This window comes from Aspergillus oryzae, chromosome 1 (assembly GCF_000184455.2).
Source record: "Aspergillus oryzae RIB40 DNA, chromosome 1".
In the NCBI taxonomy this organism is placed as follows: Eukaryota; Fungi; Ascomycota; class Eurotiomycetes; order Eurotiales; family Aspergillaceae; genus Aspergillus; species Aspergillus oryzae.
The window spans coordinates 4,538,225-4,550,587 of record NC_036435.1 but is presented as its reverse complement, the minus strand read 5'-3'; the positions used below and the strand labels follow the sequence as shown (position 1 = coordinate 4,550,587).

Below are 12,363 nucleotides of genomic sequence, written 5' to 3'. Positions count from 1 at the left end.
TCCTCTACCTCTTCTTCTTCTTCCTCAGTACCATTACCTTTCCCACCGTCATCGTCTCATCACTCTCACCATAGCCCTGTTCTTTCGTTTTTCTCCCTCATCATTCACAGGCTGATATCTCACAAGCTCAGGTAAGCCATTTCAAGCCCGACTCCCGGGACTTTGAATCGTAAGCTCATCGATTGCCAGGAAACATTCAAACAATGTGAACGCCATAGGGGAAAAGGAATATGATCCCCAGGAGCCCATGCCACGCGCACCCAGAAGTTCTGTCTATTCCAGCAGGATTTTCGGTCTGGTTGGAAAATACGGCCGTACATATGCACGTTGTCCAATACGATGTTCCAGACAGGGTCTCTCAAAAGAAAAAGAGCCAGAAGAACGAGAAGAAAAACGCCACCAGCTAGGTGGACGAACAAAGTGATAACTATTGAATCATGAAATTGATGACCAAAAGTTACATGTCGATTGGGATTGACTTCGGCAACAATGACTTCGACAATGCTTCAACTAATATTTCCCATTATCTGTGCCAGCTCGAGCACATATTGAAGGACGGAGAGAAAACCTAAGTTGTGATATGAATTGATGTCCATTCGGGAGTTGAGGCAACTAATTCGACCGGCGAGGATAACAAGGAAGCGCTTGCTGGTGTGGAATATATCAAGATGACTCAAAATCTGGTATTTGATTCCAAAAACCCATTCTGTAAGGCCTAGGCTCCATATTGTGGTCCCAGCGGAAAGCCTCAAGCACACTAGGGTGCCCTCATGTCCCGCGAGCCGAATGATTCGGCGGGCATTCAAGCAAACTCAGCAAAAGCCGAAGCCGAAGCCGAAGCCGAGAACAAGACCCAAGATCATAGCGAAGAGATGAACCAGGATGTTGCGGAAAGCACAATTATACGGCACCCTTCTGTTATATCGTTAACGAGCCTTGATAATTTGGATATTATGTTCGTCAACAGCACGTCTTTAGAATGGAAAAGTGAGGAAGAAGCCCACGACAGCGTCTCATTCAAGGACCACAAGGTGTGTTTTTGAACGTGACTGGTCGAGGTGTCATGGCTGTCATGTTTTACTCCATGCCCGACACCAAGAGCGGCAAATGCTTCCGGGTGGTCAAAGAGGACTTTAATGTTGGAGATGTTGTGACGGCATAGTCAACCAAGCTGCCTTTCTAAGCGGGGCAGACAACTCGAGTTATCCGGATTTTATGGCCATCGTTCACCGGAATAGTGCGCAGGGCAGGCGAGTAAACACGGACTGAAATCGAACAACTTCGACTGAGATTTTCTTGTCGTGTCACAGAGGAAGGGCTTCTGACCATTTCCGGTTCTTGTTTCCTAGGTCCATGTCTTTAGAGACGAATTAATACAAGGACTTGCATAACTATTGTAGCCACAGTGTTGACATTATGAGTGAACTATAGAGTTTACTGCCCATAGTGATTGATTGTTGTTGTTGTCATCAGCTTTACTTCCCAAAACAGCAAAAGGAACGTGACTTGCCACGGCATCAGGATTGAGAACATATTCGGTCTCCATTACGTCCTTCCACGTTACCTGGTAAAGACAGAATCTTCGGGATTTTTCAAGCACCAACCTGGGGGAGGACGTTTATGTTCAGGATCAACTACAATGCCTCAACTCCTGCACCACGTTTCATGGCATCCTCCTCTCACAAGGCTTCCCGAGCTTGGGCTAGACCTTCATGCTAGCACTCATCAGTCTTGTTTTCCACCTCATGGGTTTCCACATGGCGTACGCTTCCTCGACCGATAAGGCTACTGATGTGAGCTGTCAAGCTCTTCTAGGCCTACTCGAGAATATGGGTCTCAATTGTCGCCTTCTACCGGGCGTGCAGGCCAATGACAGAAGTTCGCGAGCTTTTGTCCGAAGCCAAAGATTTCGAATCAAAGCAGGGCGGTGTAAAGAAGCTGAAGATAATCATAAGACCAATGAAGCCTCAATGTCTGTGGGAGCTCAGCTCCTTATTCTTAACGTTGCACAGGGCACAGCTACATCAGACAAAGATCGATCCTATGGCTTGCCAGAGCTTTCTCTTGAACATCATATCCTTCGAGAGATTGACATGGCCAAGGGAACAGGTAGAGCCCTGCCTACTTACTACCCATCAGAGAACCAGGAAGCACTGTCTAGGGGTTTTATTTGTTTTTATGATGTTGTTCGCTTCGAGGGACCCGAGGTCGACATGTTTGATAGACTTCATTCGCACCTGCAGCACATAAGGAAAGAGCCGTTGGGCGAATGGAAGTCAGAAGGACAATGCCCTCATCGACTTCAATAACGTTAATTAGTATGTTGCTCGTGTCAGTGACATCTTGGTCTCCTCAAACAACAAGATACCTAATATTTGACCCCATCATTTTAGAATAGACGGCAAGCCCGTACTATTGATTGGCGATGAAGGCTATATGGATGTAGCGCCAGAACGAATATCTCGTGGAAGAGAGCAAAGACTGGAAGTATATTTTACTCCAAATAGGATGTGGCTTTAACCATGTATATGATATTATTTGTGGAGCTAAAAAATCAAAGCCACATGATCACAGCCAAGAAGCTATTTAGTAAAGCTAGCCAGTAGTCCCCTCAGCAGTCAATCCACCTTCGTGGGCCGTTCTTACCATGGATCACGCTCCAATATTTCCCGTAGTTTCCGCGAGATCCTCCTTCTTCTCTTTCTTGTCATTAAGGTTAGATACCGCCCGAGCTTGTATTCTGATCTCACACCCCATACTGTCTGGCAATCGATTGTTGGGTCACACCCGCCCAATTTTAAATACGAAAGAAGGGGGCAATAGCGTATTGCCCTCACTACCTCTTCCCATGTCTCCCCGTCGGAGAGCGTGATATGATAGAGTTCGATATATCTCAGGGTATTTCTGAAATGCCAGATAGTATAACACAAATATCTGGATGAAATCTTTGAAAGCCATAGTGATAATCGTTGTAAAGGAGCCTTGGGATGAATGATAGGGTAAGACCACCTCATCCTGTGTGAGAAATATTTTAACTGCACCGATCGTAGATTCTCCCCATACTCTAATATAGAGAATACATGATCTCCGACAGAGCATCCTCCATCTCTACATCCACAGGACTTGGTGATTTTGAGGCATCGAATCTGGGCAATAACCGAGGCCATTGCAGGATTGTTTTCCCCGGAGAACTGGATAAACGTCGAATCCTGGGCACCGCTTAACTGTAACCCCTCAAGATTTGGTAGCAGAGGGCGAGAGTGTTGGAGAGCGCTGGCCATAGTGCGCGCCTCTTGTGTTCCATTACTGATGAATGTCAAACCGCCTCAGATTAGGCAACCGTTTGAAAAAAGATCTAAAGGAATCTCTCATCCCATCTTCGTCTAGCTTAAGGGTAGCGTCGGCTTGGTCCTGATTACGTCTTTTGCCCCCGATATATATGTAAAGATGCCGAACGTAATCACTGCTTGCAGGCTGGTATCCTTCTTCTAGGTGAAATCTTTTGTCTAGGTCACTGGAAGTCGGAAACGATTCTTGACTAAACCTCAAATGGCGAAACAGGAGGCGGGAAGCGCTCTTGAACATGGGCCTGTTGACGAGGCGGAGGTTCTTGAGTATGCGCCCCTCATTAAACTCATCGTGAACGACGTATGAAACGATCTAAATTCAAAAGTCAGGTTATATATCATGGCTACGTTACTTAAAACATACCATATCGATGATTTCCGTCGGTAGCGATTCTATCGTCGCCATAGTGGAGGTTCTGTTGGCAGAAGATAAGTGCTTGATTAACGGACTGAAGGATGGATGAAGAAGAAAGAGACAGGTGGCACAGTTAAGAGGCGGGATCTACTATATCACTGTTAGCTCAATATTCTTGGTGAGAGTATCATGATGATATACACGGTCCCAAGCGTAAGACATTTTGGTTCCTCGGCTAGTCCTAACATGAAAATATTGGATTGTCAATTTTATGTATTGTGTGATTCTGGACTATCTTGTGATCTGACTGAGTTGATAGGCAGATGTCCTGAAGTATCTAATCTGAACCAGATACGCAGGACTGTATTGCTTGCCGCTATAACATAAAACCATATTTCCATGCTTCTGGCAGTATCATCGTTCAAGACAATCTTGTCGCGCTTCGACTCTGCCCAGCTCCTTCCCATCATCGCCTGGAAGTCTTTGGATGAGTTTACCAATGTGTCCTTCTTTACATGCAGTAAAGCTGTTTATTCTAGTACTTTACGCTCAACAGTACTCGTTAACCTGGACGGTGAGATCACGCTGAGGGCTGATCACGATATCAGTCCTCTCATATCTCGTCATTCGTCATCCAGTGAACGCCATCACTATACAGGAAATTGTTGTGGTTGGTTGTGGTTGGTTGTGGTTGTTGCTGGTTGTTGGTTGTTAGTTTAGGGGGGTTACAGAAATATTATGCTAGTTTGTATTCTATATTTTGATGGTAATGGATTTGAGGCTTTAAACTCATATTAGACACCTGAGAGCAGTCTTTTAGTGAGTCATCGCAGATTGTGAGAAACGTTCTAGTGCTGAATAGAAAAGGTCAATCGTTATATGGGTATGCTATGTTGCTGTATAAGTGTAAAAGAGCCTAGGTAAAGAAACACTGCGCTGATGAGAAAGACTATGTGCATGAACTGCTGGTCTATATCCGCCAAGTGGCGGATGAGGCCAAATCCTCGGAAAAAGATTCCTGGGGTATCTCTAGAGACGAAAGAACAAAAGGAAAACCCTAGTTCATCTCAGATGAATTTTGCTGTACTTGCTTGTCTGATTCTGGAGTAAGCTGGGCTCCCTGACTGTCAGAGCCAGGCGACGGCGATGAACTGTTGGGTGTCCCAGTATCGTGGCTGACGCTCCCTCTCTCCCGCATTGCCAGGCGTGTTTTCGTGAAGGTTGGCACAGGTGCGAGGTATTGGTCCAACATCTCACTTAGAATTGTCGACCGGACTGGCTTGGGAAGATAATTGTTCATGCCGGCTTCAAGACACTTCTCGCGGTCGCCCTCAATGGCACTGGCCGTCATCGCGATAACAAGCGCTTCATTAACATTAGGATCAGGGTCTCGTCGGATTTCACGGGTTGCATTATAGCCGTCCAATGTAGGCATTTGAACATCCATCAAAACAACGTGGAAAGGATTCCCTTCCTGTGAGCGTGCACGTAGAGCCTCGACCGCTTGTCGCCCATCACTATATGCTTCACACTGCAGATTAAGGCCAGTCACGAATTTCACAGCGATCTTCTGATTGATCGGGTTATCTTCCGCAATGCAGACCCGGATTTGATCGCGTGGAATCATAGTAAGGTCACGAGCCGTTGGTGAAGGAGAGGTCGTTTTATCACTCGGATCCCCTTTCTTTAGCCCTGATGCTTTTGCGGAAGCATCTTTGACTTTATTGAAGGATAAGTGGAAAGTCACTGTGGTGCCGACTCCAGGAGTTGAATCGAGCCAAATCGCGCCACCTAGGACGTCTTCAATGATGGCTTTACAGATGCTTAGGCCGAGCCCACTGCCGCCGTACGATCTAGCGGTGGAACTATCCGCTTGCGAAAATGGCCTGAATAGTCGCGATTTTTGCTCCTCGGGAATTCCGATTCCGGTATCAGACACCGAACATTCAAGGCGAATACGGCCCTTGCCTTCCCGAGTAACTCTCGCCCGGACAGTCACCGATCCCTTCGGCGTGAACTTGTAACTATTGCTAAGGAGGTTCATGAAAATCTGGTGCAAACGGACGGGGTCACCAAGCACCACCAAATCTGGAGGAACCTTCTCGAGGTCCTCGATAGTTTCCAAGCCCCGGTCGCGGTGTGTGTAGCGAAGCGCACGAACAACCTCTGAAATTGTCTCCTTGATGTTCAGAGGCACCGTGGAGATTTTCATCTTACCAGCTTCCAACTTAGAGAAATCCAGGATGTCATTAATGAGGGTGAGCAGGGTATCTGCGCAGACACGAATAGATTCCACGTATTCGTCCTGCTCTTTGTCCAGCTTGGTGGCCTTCAGTAGCTCGGAAAGGCCAATAACCCCATTCATTGGCGTACGTAGATCATGGGAGATGTTGGCCAAGAAAATAGATTTGGCCTTCGCTGCATCCTCTTTCAACTTGACGTTATGCTTGGCTTCAGCTTCCGCTACCTTCGCCTTTTGCTCCGCCTCACGAGCCTGCGCGAGTGCGCGCTTTTGAGCTTCAACCATAGATGCGTTGGTGGCGCTAACTTTGCGGACTTCACGGAAAAGCAAGGCATTGGACAGCGAAATACCAATCTGGTTACAGAGCAGGTGAAGGACTACAAGGTTTCGCTGAGTGAAGGAGTTTGGCTTTCCTTCGATATGGATAACTCCAAGAAGATGCTCCGCTTGCATTATTGGCAGTGCAATCACAGACTTGCCAAGCGGATATCTACCCTGGTAAGCATCCGAGACATTCGAGAACCGGTCATCCTCGAGAACATTATGGACGAGGACCTCTTCCCGGGTGCGCATAACATAGTGCGAGATTTGTTGAGCCATTTTATCTTCGACCACTGAAAATGGAAGGCCGTCGACGTAAGATCTTTGCCCGTTTTCGAGGTCTCCAGCTGCGGCAACAGTGAAGTTGTCATCGAAATTAGTTGCGATGACTGCAAAATCTGATCCGTTGCATGATTCCAGAACAATCTCAATCATCTTCGTTAGGAGCTTGTCTATCTGAAGTTCAGATGACATGACTTGACTAGACTCGAGGATACTCGACAGATCAATAATGTCTACCTAGGCGTTAGAAAGAGCAGTTCTGCACTTGAATAAGAGGCTGAGGATAAGCTAAAGACCTACCAAGCCCAACGCCAGATATATCAAGCGAGCGTTCGCCTGTAGTCACGCCGTTCTGCTCGATCCATCGGTGCTGTCGGTCATCTTCCTCCATATGCTGAGAGACACCGATGTCCTCTGGTTCACTACTGCGATTAATTCCTAAGAGCGAATCGACAGTTTGGCAACCAACATCAACACTCCTTGTAGATGTGGCTGTTTTCAGGAGCCATTCATGCTTCTCCGTCAGTTGTGCAGCCTTACCAACAGCACTGATCGCCGCCCATGCGGCGATGGCGTCCTGCATAACGGAGCGTGCCGCCCGTTTAGCACCACGTCGTATCAAGAAATCGCCTAGAACCAGGTCAGTGTCATGGAAGGGGTCTAGATGACAGATCGAGATCTATTCCACACGTACCATGCAATTCAAGAGCAAGAGCCTCTTCCAAGGGCCATCCATGGATTTGGCAGTGATCAATTGCGGCCTTGATAGAGATTGAGCTTTTATCCTACACAGAACTGCAATTTCAACTTACCTCGAATGCTCGGATCGCTGAGCTATGATCATTCCGGACCTCGAAAACCAATGCCTCCAATATCAAAGACCACATTCCATAGTTTGCATCGCAAGCGCTCCGGGCGAAATCAACTTCGGCTTTGTACCTTAGGACTGTCTTCATGTTTCCATCGAGATACCCGCCGGCAGGATACTCATTGTGCAGCGTGAGTAAAGAAAGAGCCAGATAGAAATATACAACATACGAGACACGAGCAGACCATAGCCTGGGCATAGTATCCATCATCTGCACGCCCAATTCTATAGCTTTTGAGTGGTGTCCGTATACAAACAGAGGGATCATAGCCAGGCCCCAATATATGTCACGAGGACGGTCGGCGTTACTAGCATTGTTTTCCAAAAAGGCGATATACTCGCTAGTATTGTGGTGTTCATCAGCCATAATAGTATCGGCATTCCGATAGCCAGTCTTCCCTTGCAGTGCACGTGCGACTTGTCTAATGGTAGATACGTTAGCCCACTCCCACTTCTCCCGTCATTGCACTTGCTTTGTTTAGGATAGGGAATGAAGTTGTCAAACGAGTCATTCAACACTGGATAGGAGGCTTACCGCACTGCAAGGAGACTCGCACCGCCGCGGGTATCATTCACCCATTCTGGAATATCCTCTGGACTCTCATTGCAAAAGCCTTCCAAGTGAGTCAAGTCATGGCCAAGAAAAAGTCTCGTCATCGCCATCGATGACAAACTGATTAGAGTTATGTAAGGGTCCCCCATGGAAAAGGAAGTCTCCACAGAAGCCTCAAGAGCGGGAAGCGTTGATGCCAGAGGGACTCGCAAGTGACTAACATAGAGATTATGGACAATCGAACCACGACCCTGGGTCCAAGGCTCAGGGCAGCGCTCTAGAAGAGTAAGTGCATGATCACTCAGCTTTACCGCAAGATCCAAATCTCGAAAACGGCTGAAAGAGATCATAGCGAGGTGAGAACAGCCGATTGAGATCTGCACAAAGCCACCCTTGAAGATGTGGAGGTTCATCATCTCGATCGCCATTCGGTAAAACGTCAAGGGATCATCCCAATATGTCACAGCCATTGCCTCAGCCATAACGGCCCCGATAGTGATCATATTGATGTCCTTGCTCACAGGCTTACGGACAACAGCCTCCAAATCCCCTTTCTCTAAATACCTCCTGAGGTTTCTATAAGCGGCATCACATTCCTCAAAGGTTGTAAACTCCCGGAGATGAACGCCAAGCTCATCCAAGCATGTGAGTAGCGAGTCCATCGAGCGGAGATGATTTCCCATTTGAGCATATATCTTAGCTTTCACAATCCAAGCCCTCGACTTGCACACCGCACTTTTTCCATAGACAAAGACTTTGTCCAGTAAGTCAAGCGCTTCTGAATTATGACCCTGGGACCATGCCATCTCAGCTGTTGCAATGTGTAGTCGCAGTGTCTCATCATAATAGACATCAGTATTGTTGTCATCCCATGGGTTTTCTTGGAGAAGTGCAATACAATGACGGAAATACCAAAGTGCAGTTGGTCGTGCGCCAGATTGTGCAGCTGTTTGCGCGGCATCCCAAAGTATTTTCCGATAATCAAGTCTCTGAAGGACCCTATTCTTAATTATCCGTGACGCAAGGGCCACATGCCGAGCCATTGCATAGCGACTCCGACCATCATGATAGTACTTCATAATTGCTTGCGATATGATGAAATGCATCTTCTCGACATTGCGACCCTCTGTCAATGACGCAGCAGCTTGAGCTATTCTATCATTGGCGAATCTAAAGATTACTTAGTTAGTGCAAAACGAGTACAGTATATGATAACAGCGACATACCTGAATTCATCATCAGTCTTCCCTGGGACAAGAAGATTTGCTTGAACAAGATACTGCAGTCCAACTACAATGTCGGCCTCCGACTGCCTAATAAGATTCGCGTTCTGTGGGCAAGTAAGGTCCACTGCCTCGTCATCGTCGCTCGAGTACAGGAATTCGCTTGTGAGGAGCTTCTGAACTAAAGAGAACGCAAATGGACTTCCCAACAGTGTGCTCCAAACCATAATGGATCGAGCCGCCGGCGGGGTCTCCTGAAGACGTCTGGCAATGAACCCAAGCCCAAGCCCTTCACCGTATCTTGGGGCCACAAACTCGGTGAAGATACGGTCAAGGTCGAATTCCCACACTGAATTTTTCCATGAATACCAAATACAGTTTTTGCTATAACAGGTTTCCAGCATCAGTCGTACGTAGAACGGATTGCCAACGCTCTTTTCCTGGATGACAGCTGCGAGAGGGGTGAGCATTGGGTTTGGCTCCTGGTGCATTGTAGCTGCTACAATCTGCATGACTTCATCTTCCCCAAGTGGATTCAGCGCAATCCTTGTTACGCTAGGGTTCTCTGCCTCAAAGAGCGACTTGATGGCATCCGACTCCAGTTCGGCCTTACGACTGGTGAGTATAAGCACACAGGGTATTTTTGCTTTCACAATGTTCATGATCAAGTCGAGGGTCTCATCATCAGCATAGTGTAGATCATCCACGCATACGCAAATTAGCTTGAACTGAGACAACGTTTTTAGTATCTCCAGGAATGTTTCCATCAAGCGCATATTCTTCAAAGCCGCATTGGATAAGAAAAAGTCGACCGAGGTCTGCCCCTGGTCAAACCGAGGAAGTGCAATACGCTTTGAAGGCTCTCCCTTGGTCGAAACATCTTTATTGAAAATGTGCTGGGCAGCCGAGAGCTTGGGCGATATGTCCTTTTCACTTCCTCCAGATGACATCAATTGCTCGGGCAGCTCCAGAACTCGATGTAACGTGGGCCACATCGGCCGCAATGCTGTGCGGACACTTTCGTGATAATCCGTTGTTACATCACGCTCGGAAAATATCTGGCGTAGAAGACTGGCTAAAATCTTGGCAAAGGGTTCAAAAGGGACCCTTCGCGCCCGATCCAAGCGAGCAATGCCGATATAACCAAACCTGCGAATTGCCGGTTGAACGCGATTGAGAAGATCGGTTTTCCCAATGCCAGCAGCACCACTGATGGTAATGACCTCGCACTTCCCACTCCGGCGGAGCTTGTGAGCAGTCTTAGACCTATTTACCCCAAGAGAGTCCGCATGGCTCTGCGTGCTAGCTCCTGTCGAGAGGTGCCCGTCTCTATCTGTATTGTCCCAGGAGGCACGAGATTCGACCGGACTCTTTGCCTTATTTGATACATAGCCTGGCTTTGGTGTCGAGAGTGATGACTCGGTACTATGAATGGACTCATGCGTGGAGACACGACCGAGGTTGGAAGGACCACCATTAGAGTTAGGCTTATGAGGGATGTGGAAAGAGCCCGAGTCGCTCGAGCCAGACGCGATTTCAAAGCTGTCAACACGGCCGTCCGAGATAGATGAAGTGGAGCCTAGTCCGCTGGTGCTCTGAGTGGTAGCTCTGGCGTAAGCGGACTGCTGACGTCGATAAACTTTTTCAACCACCTCTATGAGCTTTTTATACTCTTCCTTCCGCCCGAACATACGAGACGGCAGAGTAAAGAATGAAGAGACGTCGCGCTGAGCAATTTGAAAATCTTTCAAAGCTTCGCTATCACCGTCACCAAGCAATTGAGAAATCTGTACCAAATCTCTCTTCACGGAAGAAATGGTATGATAGCGCTCATTGACTGCCTTCTGAGTCATCTTCTCGATCACAGCTGACACTGCGTCTGGGACATCCATTCTCTTGGCCGAAACTGGTGGTAGCTTCTTCCCCAGCACATTCTGAACAACTTCAACCGGGTCGCTTCCAGTAAACGCCGGCTTCCCAACTAACATTGTCCAGAAAAGTACCCCAAGCGCGTAGATATCCGTTCGACTATCCGGTTCAGTTGGCATTCTTCCTGTCTGCTCCGGTGCAATAAACTGTAATTTATTCTTAACACCAAGCTCTCTAGCAGTCGACGACCAGCCCTCGCTAAGGATGTTATCGAACGACCGGGCACCATTTCCTGTGTTGATTAGTTTTACAGACCCTGTTTCTAGACTGAAATGAAAAGCATCCCCGCGAATTTCACCGTGAACCGTTTTAAGCCCGTAATGTAGGAGTTCGAGGCAATCGCATGCGCCGATACCGAAATCAAGGAATACTGGAAGGGAAACCTGCTCTCCAGGAGTCGGCTCACTACTGTCGCCTTTGGTGCCCATAGCAAACCAGGCAGGTCCAAATGCGACCAACTCCTTCAGCATGTTCTGACCTGGTGATTCGAAGATAGCCACCAATAGAGGACCCGCATCACCAGGATCTCGAGGAAGCCGTATAAGATCAATCGGTCGTATTGTGTGGTTGCAATCGGGATCCGACGTTTGTACTATGGACCTTTGCATATGGAACTCACGCTCGAGTCTCACAACGTGAGACGAAACCCGGGCGATGACCGGAGTCCATATTGGTTCGTGATCGCCACGCGAAAGTGATATCTCACTGCTGGATTCGCTCAGACTACTTCTCCAGTGATGGCGAAAGGGAGGGCGGGATTCGGCTCGTGGGGAGTTGCGCGCGAGACTAGATGGCCCTGATGAAGTCGCGGCGGGCGTAGAGACGTCGGACTCGAGAGAATGGCGGAGACCGTAAACATGCCAATGGCTGTATGTTGAATGAAAAGGCTCGATGGACTGATCCCAAGTATATCCAGGCAGCTGCGCCAGTCGTTCGAAAAGCCGAGTTGGAGGAAGTGGTAGGTCCTCACCAAGGATATTACTATCTTCCATCTCAACCGACTACCGATATATCCTAGTTGGTTCGACCCCCCTCAATAAACAGCCATATGTGAATTACCCGTGTGTAGAGTTGTCGCAGATCTGATCAGGCGGGGTGTTAAATCAGAGTGTGCAGTATCATTAGGAACAAAAACGGTACAATCGCCAAGGACGGAGGAGGGGACAAAGCACCTCACTCCCTCTGGAGATCGGACGAGGCCAAGTATAGCTACCAGGCTGCGGAACGTGCGCGCAATTCGGCG

General features: G+C 48.0%; 3 protein-coding genes across 3 annotated transcripts; 2 read left to right on the top strand and 1 right to left on the bottom strand.

Annotated features, from left to right (window-relative positions):
• Nucleotides 1-770: 770 nt before the first annotated feature.
• AO090005000712 (uncharacterized protein) lies at nt 771-1,258 on the top strand (the record flags this gene model as incomplete). The annotated part of the gene is made up of 2 exons (XM_023233969.1): nt 771-1,031; nt 1,193-1,258. The coding sequence occupies 2 exons, from the start codon at nt 771-773 to the stop codon at nt 1,256-1,258; spliced, it is 327 nt and encodes a 108-aa protein (XP_023089076.1).
• A 487-nt stretch (nt 1,259-1,745) lies between these two features.
• AO090005000713 (uncharacterized protein) lies at nt 1,746-2,309 on the top strand (the record flags this gene model as incomplete). Its single annotated transcript, XM_023233968.1, has 1 exon — nt 1,746-2,309. One exon carries the CDS (start codon nt 1,746-1,748, stop codon nt 2,307-2,309), a length of 564 nt encoding a protein of 187 aa, XP_023089077.1.
• Nucleotides 2,310-4,759: 2,450 nt separating this feature from the next.
• Nucleotides 4,760-12,112, bottom strand: AO090005000714 (putative sensor histidine kinase/response regulator; the record flags this gene model as incomplete). The annotated part of the gene is made up of 6 exons (XM_023233966.1): nt 4,760-6,780; nt 6,848-7,177; nt 7,242-7,332; nt 7,360-7,837; nt 7,951-9,138; nt 9,195-12,112. 6 exons carry the CDS (start codon nt 12,110-12,112, stop codon nt 4,760-4,762), a joined length of 7,026 nt encoding a protein of 2,341 aa, XP_023089078.1.
• Nucleotides 12,113-12,363: the final 251 nt, after the last annotated feature.